Below are 12,580 nucleotides of genomic sequence, written 5' to 3'. Positions count from 1 at the left end.
TATATATTTAGACAAAATCAATCCTAGTAAAGGCATAAAAATGCTATTAAAGTGATAAAAGATCCAGAATATTTTATGTTTAGTTGATCAAGCATCATCAGAATTTGAGAGAACACGTTCCAATTTTGAAAGAAGCTCTAGGCATGCCAAACAATATTACATAGAACTCCTTCATGAAATGAAGATCCAATTGGTGTGACCAACCTTATTATCTTAGAAACTGCCACAGCCACCATTCAGTAGTCACCACTCTTTATCAGAGGGCGGCCATCAAAATCCAGACAACACAAGGCATTATCAAAAAAGATTAGCTCACCAAAGCACAAATGATCACAGGCATTTTGGTTTTGTCTTTGTTTTTAGCAAGAAGGTATTTATTTTTTCAGCTCTACCAGTGATTATTTGTAATTAGCTCTACTACTTTGTTTTTTGTTTTTGTTTTTGTTTTTTTGATTTTCGAGACAGGGTTTCTCTGTAGCTTTTGGTTCCTGTCCTGGAACTAGCTCCTATAAACCTGGCTGGCCTCGAACTCACAGAGATCTGCCTGCCTCTGCCTCCCGAGTGCTGGGATTAAAGGCATGCACCACCACCGCCGGGCTTTTTTCTTTTTTTACTACTTTGCTTTTTGTTGCTATGAAAAAATAATGACCAAGCACTGGGTGGTGGTGGCACTCGGGAGGCCAGCCTAGTCTACAAGAAGTAGTTCCAGGACAAGCTCTAAAACTACAGCGAAACCCTATCTCAAAACACAAACAAAAACCAAACAAACAAACAAAAAAAAACACTGACCAAAAGCAACTTGGGGAAGGAAATCATTTATTGGTTTACAGGTTATAATACACCATAAGTGCATGACAAGGCAGAAATAAATGCAGACATCATGGAGAAACAGCTTCTGGCTTGCTTCCTCTGGTCTGCTCAGCTACTTCAACAGTTCAGGACCACCAGCCTAGGCATGAAACTGCCTGCAGTGCGCTGGAGCCCCCTACACAAGCCAAATTGATGGATACAATCTCAGTTGAGGCTCTCTTTCCAAGAGTCTCTGGTTTGTGTCAAGTTGACAAAAACTAACCAGCACATTAGTGTACATTCATTGTAAAAGTTTCATTATGAAATCCTTGTCCATATATATTAATGTACTCTGGTGATAGTCAGCCTCCATCCCTATCTCTATCCCCTCCTCCCAAGTTTCCTTACCTCTTCTCAGACACTTTCATATCTTTTTAAATACCAGATTCTGCATATGAATAGACATGTTATTTCTTTCTAAATCTGGCTTAGTTAGCTTACCATGATTATCTCGTTCCATCTACATTGTTTTGAGAAACACAACTGTTCTTCTCTAGTGAAAAAGAAAACCCACGATGATGTATATGCCATGTTTCTTAACCCACTCACCTGTCTGTGGGCACCTAGACTAGTTCCCCAGTGGAGCTGTTGTGACTACGGCCCCGATAAACAAGGGTGTGCAGGTGTCTTAGGGACCTTAGATTTCTTCAAGAATTAGTTACATTAGTGAGGTAAGCTTCTCTGGAAGGAGAATTAACAAGGGTAAAGAAAGCCACCTGCCTTTATTCATTAAAATAATATCAAGAATATTTTCAACAACTCACTAAAGGGAAGACTGTACCTCCTACAAGAGGTTAATAAGGACCAGGCATCTTTTTTTTTTTCTGGTATTTTAGGTTAGGTTTTTAAAATGAGCTTTCTTGTTCATATAATGAAGTATTGCCAGTTATATCACATTAGTATCTTTTTTATTCTTTATTTTTATTTTTTTTAAAAACAATCTTTTCTACTTTTACATACCCTATCCCAGTTCCCACTCCCTCCCCTCCTCCCACTCCCCTAACCTTTTCCCCCCATCCACTTCTCAGGGAGGGTAAGGCTTCCCATAGGGAGTCAACAAAGTCTGACACATCACTTTGAGGCAAGACCAAGGCCCTCCCCCTATATCTAGGCTGAGCAAGGTATCCCTCCAAAAAGAATGGCCCAAAAAGCCAGTTCAAGCACTAGGGATAAATCCTGGTCCCACTGCCAGTGGCCCCAGACTGCCCAAGCCACACAACTTATCACCACATTCAGAGAGGCTAGTTTGGTCCTATTCAGGTTCCCCTGCTATCAGTCCTGAGTCAGTGAGCTCTCACTGGTTCATATCAGCTGTTCCTGTGGGATTCCCTATCATAGCCTTGATGCCTTTGCTCATATTACCTCTCTTCCCTCTCCTCTACTGGTTTCCAGAAGCTCAGTCCAGTGCTTAGCTGTGGATGCCTGCATCTGCTTCCATTAGTTGCTGGATAGAAGTTCTATGATGACAAGGTAGCAATCAATCTGATTACAGGGGGAGGCCACTTCAGGCACCCATTAGAGCTTAGGGTCTTAGCTGGGGTCATCCTTGTGGATTCCTGGGGATTTTCCTGGTGTCAGGACTCAACAAATCTTAGACTGAGAAACAGCCCATCTACTGTGGTTCCCCCAAAAGGTTAAGGTTTGATCTTCAGATAGCAGTTCAGTCATTTCTTACATTTCATTATATTAATGGCATGCTTGTAATCGGAAGTCAATACTCAAATTCAGCTATACATGTATGTGTATGTATGTGTGTGTATATATATATACTTTGCACTAAGTGTACACGTCTAAGTTCCCTTCCTTTAGCAGACTTCACTTACGCTTCGAAGTGACCATTTTCGGGCCAAAGCGATGGCTCTTCTAGTTCAATTCCCAGCACCCACGCCAGGCCTGCTGCCTGTAACTCCAGCTCCAGGGGGTGATTGCCTGTAGCCAATAAGAGCACCTGCACCAAGTACACATACCCACATTCACACAATTAACTTAAATATGTTTAAACGGAACTACCATTTTAGTAGGCAGTTCTCTACCTCCCAAGCTATCTAATTGTAAATAGTTTAAAATTTCTAATCTACCAGGAATGAGAAAATACCTTGGGTTTTGACTGGTTTTCTTCATTAACTGAATCCTTCAAAATATCTGACTTTGTGGAAATGGTTTCTTTTTTACGATAAGGATTTACAGGGCTAGAAATATGTCTGAACATTAAGAGCACAAACTGTTCTTAAAGAGGGCCAGTTTGGTTCCCAGTACCCATACTGTACGGCTCAATCACTGGGTAACATCAGCGACTGGGAGATCCATGCCTCTGAACTGAACAGGGACCTGCAATCATGCATGCACTGGAAAATACACACACACACACACACACACACACACACACACACACACACACACACACTTAAAAATTAGATATTTCAATTAAAAGAAGTAGTTGCTTAAAACCTACAGATCCAGTAGGAGGCATCAAAGGAGACTCAGGCCAGACTGATGCAGATATCTGAAACAATATTAAAATGTACATCAAACATAACCAGTGACAAAACCACATTCAAAGACAGACCTCTGTGGAGAAACTAACTGGCAATCTTCGCCCTGGCCCTTTCTTCTTCATTCCTTAGCTAGGTACATAGTAGATAAACACAGAACTTCAGACTAAAACAGATCTAAGCATGAGGTCTAGTTCTATATAATTGTCGTGCTTGGTCTGTTTCAGTGTCTATGTCTTGCTAGCAGTAGTAATAACTTTATGTGTCAGAGTATCTATGGTATTTTGTTTAGTTACATCAACACCATAGTTATCAAGTAATATTGTGTAATATTAGAAAACAAGAAAAGATCACTGTGGAGCTACACGTAGAGGCACAGCCATTTGCTCAAGTCTCTGGGGAAGAGGTAACAATTTCCGATTTCTCCATCTCCTGTGTTTCAACACCGCCTGTCTCCGTAATCTGAAGAGAAAAGGCAATCCCCCTTTCCATGATGTTTTTCTCTTAGGTGCCTTTTCGGTTCTCAGCTCAAATGTCATCTTGGGTTCTACCTCAATACTTTTAAGAGATCTCTCCATGGACCTCAAAGTCCCACAAGAGGCAGTGATAATGTTTATGAATTAACCCAGGTTTTTTTTTTTTCTTTTTTGGTGTTTTCGAGACAGGGTTTCTCTGTAGCTTTGGAGCCTGTCCTGGAATTAACTCTGTAGACCATGCTGGTCTCGAACTCAGAGATCCGCCTGCCTATGCCTCCCGAGTGCTGGGATTAAAGGCGTGCGCCACCATCACCCAGCAACCCAGGTTATTTTTATTTCTTAACCTAGAATACTAATTTTTTTTCCAAAAGTAGATTTTATGTGATTTGGAAGCAGGGATGATGGATAGGAAAGATTAATAAGTTCCAGATTATTGAAGATCTCTCTGTTCAAATCTGGCTAATTTTTATCCACTTTGCCTTATGGTCCATTTCAACAAACAGGCTCGTCTTCTCTAAAGCAGAGTACTGTAATAGCTCCCTCCTTGTAATACACTGCAAGACCCTACCTGACGGGCCTCATCTCTTGGTCACCCAAGCAGTACCTACTCTACCCTTTGCTTTGAACTCGGCCAGAAACCTCAGGGCATTTGCTCTGGATGGTTCCTTTTCCCTTGAATGCCTTTCTCCTTATACCTAAACTGGCTACAGGTATACTCAGCTTCTACAGTCCTGAGTTAAGCCCATTCCAGTTCTCTCCCCTTTGTTAGAAGAATAGAACTTCTAACAATTTTATACAATGAAGACCTTCCCTGAATGAAGACCTTCCCTGACACCGCTTGTTAAACTGTAAGCTTTCTATATCAGGAACGTGATTCTCCTTGCATGAATTATCAGTCTTGACATATACACAAGTCCTAGGTATAGGTCCATAAGATACTCTTCACTCGGTACATACCAGAGCCAGAAAGAGGATTCCTTAGCTAGATGCCTGCACAGCTGCCAGCTCTGTACATAGCTACCTCACTCCGAAAGCAGGGAAATCCATGAGCACTAAACCTACCCACAGCAGTACAATGCTTCTCATAGCCCTTGTTTTGCTAAATCTGTTTATATTCTGTATCCCCTAAAAAGCCCAATGTCAAAACCAAGAAAACTGACTTTGTGGCCTATTTCACAGACTTCTGCTCCTAGTAAACCAAACCCCAACTATACTCTGGGCAATGTTTTCAGCACCATCACTTCTATGATTGTGAGTTACTACTAAAGAAATAAAAGCTCAAATTCTGTAGCTGGCTGGGAGCAAACATACCTAGTGTGCTCTTTCATCTTCCCACATGGACCACTCAAAAGAACTGAAGTTGAAGCAGCCACCTTACGAGGAAAGCAGAGCTGAAAAGACGACAGGCACCATGTAATATGAAACTGTGACCCTGTGCTAGTCCTGTTGTATTTGACTGACAGGGCCATGAAGAAAAGCTACGAGTTCTTGCTCTCAAGAGCTAACAGCAGACACATGAAATTTACTGCATACTTGGTATATGGCAAACCTTTTCTCGTGCTTTCTACATATTAGAATAACTATATCCCACTTGCACAGATAGCACAGGCTTAGTAGCCTTAGTGCACCACAGCAAGTCACAGATGGAAGCTAGCCATATTAATTACAAGGCTAAAGTGGGGCCTGCTCTTAATTCTGAGTGAAAACTTGATGTGCACGACAATCAGGAACACTGGAAGCATGCTGAACAAGGGCTGACAGCCAAAGTTCTAGTACAATATGGAAAGCTTTCATATGCAAGAAAATAATCAGGAAGTCTGTGATGTAACCCTGACATTAGATTTCAAACAGAAGGTAGACAAGACAGACAGGGATAAATGATTAAGTAGACAGGAAACTGGAGATCAAAGTACAACTGAGTAATCTTCTGATGGAGGAAGGTCATTGGCTAATAAAGGAACTGCCTTGGCCCATTTTATTGGTTAGAGCATAGGTAGGTGGAGTAAACAGAACAGAACACTGGGAGGAAGAGGAAGTGAGCTCAGACTCGACAGCTCTCCTCTCCGGAGCAGATGCCTCAGAGAGACGCCATGCCCCAGCTCCGACCCAGGATGGACTTAGGCTAGAATCTTCCCGGTAAGACCGGTGCTCACAGATTATTAGAGATGGGTTGATTGGGATATCAGAATTAGCCAGTAAGGGCTAGAGTTAAAGGGCCAAGCAGTGATTAAAAGAATACAGTGTCCGTGTAATTATTTCGGGTAAAGCTAGCCGTGCGGGCAGCGGGGTGCTGGGGACGCAGCCCCGCCGCCCATATTACTACAAGCCTCACTTACATAGGGGAAGAAGTCTGTAGGGTTTCCTATATGCATATAGGAAACACTATAGCACTATACAATACTATACAATGTATCACAGTCATGTATTTAGTCAAACTGTGAAGATAAAGTATACCTTTTCAATCATGGAAAACTGGACTCAGAATCTTAAGCTGCCATTTATTTCAGCTTTATAAAATCGCAGTAGACTACTTCACCCACAAATCCAGATTAGCAGTAACTTCACCTCAAACAGCTTTAGTGTGTTAAATCTGGCAAAGTTGTCAGGCCCCAAGCAGAATATTGTGGCATAAGCTTTCAAGGAAATTTTATATAGAGTTGAGCCAAGTGTTTTAAACCTGGGATTCTGCCTCAACTTTGGGAGGTTGAGGCAGAAAAATCCTGAGTCCCAGGGCAACCTGGGCAATACATTGAAACATCGTCTCAGGAAACTGTTTCTTGTACAACTGTTACCAGGTTAAGCAGAGACAGTAAGTCTATGAGATATTAACATGAAGGTTATAGAACACTACCAAGCTACTTTTCCTCTTAAATGACTTTCATTATCATATTAAGTATTTTAAATCACTTATGAAAATGAACTGAAATCCCCCTTATACAATGCTACCATTCTTTTCAAATTATCATCAGTGGTTCTTTTCACCATGAGACACTGGCTGGGCCCAGGTTCTAAGCCACAGGGGAACACTTCCTCCACACTCAGAGACATCTAATGTTTACTTCCTTCTAAAGCTAGCAAGATACCTACTACAGCCAAACAACCCTTTAAACTGCAGGATCTAAGACTAAAATATCAGCAATTGGTAACCCCTTGAGAAAAATTAATAGCACAAATCTGCATGTTTTTATAGCAAATTTTAATTTGGTTATTTTAAATGTCTCAAGTTTTCCAAATAGTTTTTATTTTTGTCTAGAAATTTAAGTTATAAAAACTTTACTTATAGATTTTTCTTAATTCTGACATAGGTTATTTTTAGAGATTAGCAAGGTCACCCTGTAGAAGGGGGGAAAAAAAGCAAGTTTGATTCCCTATAGTCCCCCATAACTTTTATAAGGTTTTTAAGCTTATGCTAAGGATTAGAATAAAATCATAAAAACCCATTCTGCATGTAATAAGAGTCTTCAGAGGCCTCGAACACTCTAGTTCCCAGACAGAATACACCAACATTTCAGCAAAGACAAAGAAGCGCACACAGGCCCCACCTGCACGCCTCACGCAGCCCAGCACTTTACCCCATGAACACATGGAAGGGGGTAGAGAGCTAAGCAATATCCTATCACGTTGAAGACCCTCTAACTAATTCTCAGCTGCTGAAAGCAAAATTTCCTAAATAATGTCACAATGACAGTACTCTGCACAAATTCACAAAGGACGTTTTAAAAATTTTTTGTTCCTTATCTAAGATCTCAAGTGCTGACTCAAAACTGTGAGCAGAAATGTCTTCTTAAGTGAAAAAGGAGACAGAGCATGGTAAAGACTGCTTTATTGCTGACAGTTAGTACACGTCAATAAATAGTGATCCCCAAAGAGCTCAGTTACTCATCAGATTCCTGGTCCATCGAGCGCTGAATGCAATCGAACCATGTGAAGCCTGGGATGACCAAGTCAGTTCTGCTTCTTGGGAAATGCAGCCATGGCCAACTGATAGATGGCGTATGCTGTTCCTGAGAAACACACAGAAATATACTAAGGATTCTGAGACTTCGGTACATACGCTCAATATTGTAGCTCAAATGCTAATTTGCCATTAAGACAAGCTTAACGGCTGGGAATACAGCTCAGAGGTAGGGTGTTTGATTTCTAGTGAGAACACACACACACACAAGTCTCAATCATAAAAATGTTTTGATAGATGGTGAAATTTTAAAACTTAAAACAGTTTCATCATTACTTCATTTCTATTTATTCTTTTTATTTTGTTTTGTTTTGTTTTTGTTTTTCGAGACAGGGTTTCTTTGTGGCTTTGGAGCCTGTCCTGGAACTAGCTCTGTAGACCAGGCTGGTCTCGAACTCACAGAGATCCGCCTGCCTCTGCCTCCCGAGAGCTAGGATTAAAGGCATGCGCCACCATAAAGGTAGATATGTCACAATATTCTTCAACATAACGAGTGCAAATTTTTTAAAGCCCCTACTACTGGAGGCAGGGCAGTATGAAGGTCTGGGGAGAGGGGTTTGAGAACTAGAGACACTCATAGTAGGCTATCTCTATCAGAGCTTAACCACATACCTGCCAGGTCACGCCTGTTTGAGAGGTTAAAATGCTCTTGGGTAGTATACTCTAACTTGCTTATCTGAGGTGTAGTGAGATGGCATACACACAGACTGCCCACAATAAACACTGCCACAGCAGAAACAAGCTGTCACTGATGCTCCTGTCCTGCAAACACTCAATGTCTTACCACCAACTGTCAGAGCCATTGTGAGTCTGTAGAGGAGGGCATCAGCAGCCCCGCCCTTCAGATGCACTGGGATTCCATTATCCTCCTGGGTTAAAAAGAAGAAAAAAAAGACATTGATATATGTGTCACTTGTTTGCTGTTAAGAATCGGAATATTAATTATTCATATAAATTCCAACAGCTCCTGACACTCCCAGAATTTAAATAATTTAAGAGGCTTACAATTTTTACTCTTTATTATTTTACAATTACAAACAAGTAAAACACTGCCAACCCTTTCAAACTAATTTGAGACCTAATGATGTCTTCTTGAGGAGTATATAAACTTCAGAGCAGGAAAATAGTCCTTGAATTCAACAATGTAAATATAAGATAACAGCCCATTGATCATTAGGAAGTTTTTTCCCCTCTTATAAAAGGCGGGGGCAAGGGGCTTTGGCTTATAACATTAGTCGAGCAGCTTTTATATCCACTTAAGATTTTTGTTTTTATAAAACATACATAATACTTTTACTACTTAAAATTCTACTCAGGAAAAAAATTATAAATCACAATAAAACAAAAACCATTCGCAATCTAATTACTGATAAAGGTTAAGTGCTCTGTTCCACTCGGCCTTTCCCCAAGATACATTAACCATTAACAGTAGTTAGTATATATCACCAGTTTTAATTCATATATATATATATATATATATATATCAATTCTAAGTTATATGTACTTACTATACAAAAGGCACTATGCTATACAATGATGTCATACGCTATTTTCAAAAACAGTTTCTTAGTCCATTTAAATCTCTCTTCAATGGCTACATATTCTACCAGCTGAAAAATGTCTTAACTGAATTAGCCAATCTTTTAGTAATTTCTAGGTTGGGTTCCTTAACATCTTTTATCAATTTTCATACACATATGCATGTATTCTAAAGTGCCCTACAGAGAGCTTCTTAGATGAAAGGGCATGTGATTAGTTTATAATATTTCAACTACCAGCTAAAGCTAAACATCTGTCCCTAGTATACTACTGCTTGTCTTGTATAAAAATCCTGTGAATGGTCTGTCTTTCTCCCAAACCTGGCAAACACAATCTATTTTAAATCTTTCTATTTAGATTGAAGGGAGTGGGGTTGTCACTCATAATCGGTTTGCTTTAAGAAAACTCAGTTTCAAGAGCTGACCTAAAAGCTATAGTTTTTTCAGTCCTTTTTTTAATATTTACTTATTTATTATGTATACAATATTCTGTCTGTGTGTCTGCCTGCAGGCCAGAAGAGGGCACCAGATCTCATTTCAGATGGTTGTGAGCCACCATGTGGTTGCTGGGAATTGAACTCAGGAGCTTTGTAAGAGCAGGCAATGCTCTTAACCACTGAGCCATCTCTCCAGCCCCGTTGTTCAGTTCTAAAACAGTTAAAGCCAGGGTAATATAGCTTTAATCTATAAAACTGAAAAGACAATGACAGGGTTACAACCATTTCTTGGTGACACTCATATGGTCATATAGCCAAGCTGCTGTATAAGTCTGTGCCCAGAAAAGGACTGGAAGAACAGTACTGGCAGCCTTCATGGCTTTGAAGGAACCACCACAAGGCAATACTTTTCTGCTCCACCAGCAATAGGGGCCAGAAGGGGTCCCTCATCCAGATCTCCAGAGATGTCACATCTGGCTCAAAAGAAAGGTGTAGTCAAACCTCTACAGTTTCCCAATCCACTAGCTAGAATGTTTGGGGGGCAATCTACTGAACAGAAGATCAACAATCAGGAAGACAATGTCTGCCACATCCCACAGTAATCTTTCTTGTCCTGACAGCTGTGGCAAACTTAATTTGCATTTCTTACAGACCTGTAGTTCTTTGAATACCAATGATATAATCATACTTTGAAAAACTGCTTATCTATTCCACCTCTTTACAGCAATAAATCATATACTTTGAGGTATTGATTTCTCTCGTCGGGTCTTTTGAAGTTTCTTTAGAAACCTTCCCCACCTAAGATACTATATACTCTTTCCTGAAGGTATCTTATAACATCTACTGAATTTCTGCAATATACACTTTTGGTTTCTAAGCCTTTTCTTATAGTTTATTTTCTTACACCTATTCAAATATTTTCCAAAGAATGGCAATTCATCACAAATTACACACACTTACACACATATACACACACACATTCATTGATCTATGCATTTTTCCCACCTCCCGAGGTACTTGCTGGATACAGCAAATAGAGAGTCCCATATGCTCAAGCTAATACAAAAGAGGCTCTAAGATGCAGACCTCTGAATTTACTCCCTAAATCCACCTTCTGAGCTCTATTACAAATAATGATCACCTAAAATATTTTGGTACCTGAAACAGCTTTTGTTTCTCTGGAACTTTATTTTCAAAATTCCTCCGTGAAGTAGTGCTGATGGTCCTCTGGGCAATCTGACGGAGGGCCTGAAGCAGAAATTCACATCTAGTAACCAAGACTCAGAGCCTAAAGAAACCTTCAAATTGCCAATCCTTCACACTTTGAAAGGAAACTGAGCTTTAAGCCATATTTAACTCACCAGAGATAAAGACCAGAACCAGCACCCGGGCTTTCCAGATGCTGTCTAGCCTCTGCTCTGTGCTTCACACTATAATCTGCAGTCTCCAGAAGCCATTGCCTACACAACCTGTTCCTAAAGTCAATCAGTAGTATTTTTTTGTTGTATCAAAGCACAGGGAAATAAAGAATAAAAAATAGACTATATTAAACCATTATCATTTTGTATTCACCTATGTTAAAAAATATCTATTACTTGACCATAATTGGGATTAAGGATGTAACCACTGACAGCTTTTTCTTTCCTTTTTTTTTTTGCTTTTGGCTACCAGAATGATACTTATTAAAAATTATTTTGGAGTGGAGGGAACATCCTAGCCAAGTTCCCCACCAGCTACATTCCTAGCTATTGAAGAAAATTTTAATGGGGCGTAAGTCTTGTTTAAATGTAGGTTTATTTGAATCAGTAAACACGCATTTCACTTTCTAAATGGTATTGATAAGTTATTAAAACTGTTAAATAATTATAAAAGATAATAAAATCACATCTTTTCAAATTCCGGAAAAATATTTCACAAGCTCAAAGCAAGAAGTGTTAAAAGGCAATTCAGAATTGCTATTACACTTCAGTAGTGAATATCCATTAAATCCCAACCAAAATTAAATAATTTAGCTCTTTAGCTTACTTATGATTCAAGTAAGAACCATGTAAATTTATGTCTTTCCATTATGCCACAAAATAAAATAACAACAAAAAGGCACTTTTCTGCCTAGTGTTTCTGGTGTCAAAAATCCCCCGCACTGGAGCCTACAATCTCATCAATAATCACCAGTTAACGGTAGTGAGCGGGAAAGCAAATTTGGTCACGCTCTTCCCTGAACGTCTGCCCAGCAACGACTAGGGGAGAGTAGTCGGAAAGGTCAGAGGAAAAGGACGCGGCCAAGGTGACTCCGCATCTGTCTCCTGCCCCACTTCCAGCACGGCTTTCTGTCGGGGTCCCTGAGCCTCCGCCCCGACACCCCAGACCAGCCAAGCCCCAAAGCTACCTACCAGCAGATTCCGCAACATCTTGGCTCAGCTGCTGCCCACCAACCGCGGCTACTGAATGCCAAAAATCGGAAATCACCAGGCCGGAAACGGAACTCCCTCCTGGCGCTGCGCGTGCGTCCAGTAAGAGCGCTCGTTCCTGGAGGGGGAGGGGCTCGCGCTCCAGACCATAGAGAGCAGAAGCTGAAATAGAGCGGCTGCAGCGGCCGCTCTAGCCCCGGCCCTCCGGTCCGTCTGCACCACCTGTCTCGGCACTGCGGGGCCAGCAGCCGGGTCCGGGACTGGGGTCAGAGGAAAGCACACGCCGCCTGCGACCGGAGGGCGTCACGTCTGCAGCCTTCACTCTTTGGTGAAGCCAGGCTTTCCGGAAATTAGCTTGCCTTTTGAGCAGGCCTTTGAGCTGCTGTTTACAGACTGAAAGAACAATGGATAACCAGGCTACGTCA

The 12,580-nt window shown here is 40.8% G+C and overlaps 1 protein-coding gene across 1 annotated transcript; it reads right to left on the bottom strand.

Moving 5' to 3' along the window:
• Positions 1–7,623: 7,623 nt before the first annotated feature.
• Cox7a2 (cytochrome c oxidase subunit 7A2) lies at positions 7,624–12,286 on the bottom strand. The gene is made up of 4 exons (XM_075965133.1): positions 12,138–12,286; positions 10,906–10,995; positions 8,557–8,641; positions 7,624–7,821 (listed from the first exon to the last, which is right to left on the bottom strand). The coding sequence occupies exons 1-4, from the start codon at positions 12,153–12,155 to the stop codon at positions 7,763–7,765; spliced, it is 252 nt and encodes an 83-aa protein (XP_075821248.1). The 5' UTR covers positions 12,156–12,286; the 3' UTR covers positions 7,624–7,762.
• Between the last annotated feature and the right edge of the window lie 294 nt (positions 12,287–12,580).

Source organism: Microtus pennsylvanicus, chromosome 3, assembly GCF_037038515.1.
Source record: "Microtus pennsylvanicus isolate mMicPen1 chromosome 3, mMicPen1.hap1, whole genome shotgun sequence".
NCBI lineage: Eukaryota > Metazoa > Chordata > Mammalia > Rodentia > Cricetidae > Microtus > Microtus pennsylvanicus.
This window is presented reverse-complemented; position numbering and strand designations above follow the sequence as displayed.

What these genes read in the sequence shown, in the direction of transcription:
- Cox7a2 (XM_075965133.1), bottom strand. An exon ending in AGAAACAAAAGCTGTTTCAG is followed by an intron (nt 8,642 to 10,905) that starts GTACCAAAATAT and finishes TTTTTAACCCAG; the next exon opens with GAGGATAATGGAATCCCAGT. An exon ending in AATGGCTCTGACAGTTGGTG is followed by an intron (nt 7,822 to 8,556) that starts GTAAGACATTGA and finishes TGTGTTTCTCAG; the next exon opens with GAACAGCATACGCCATCTAT.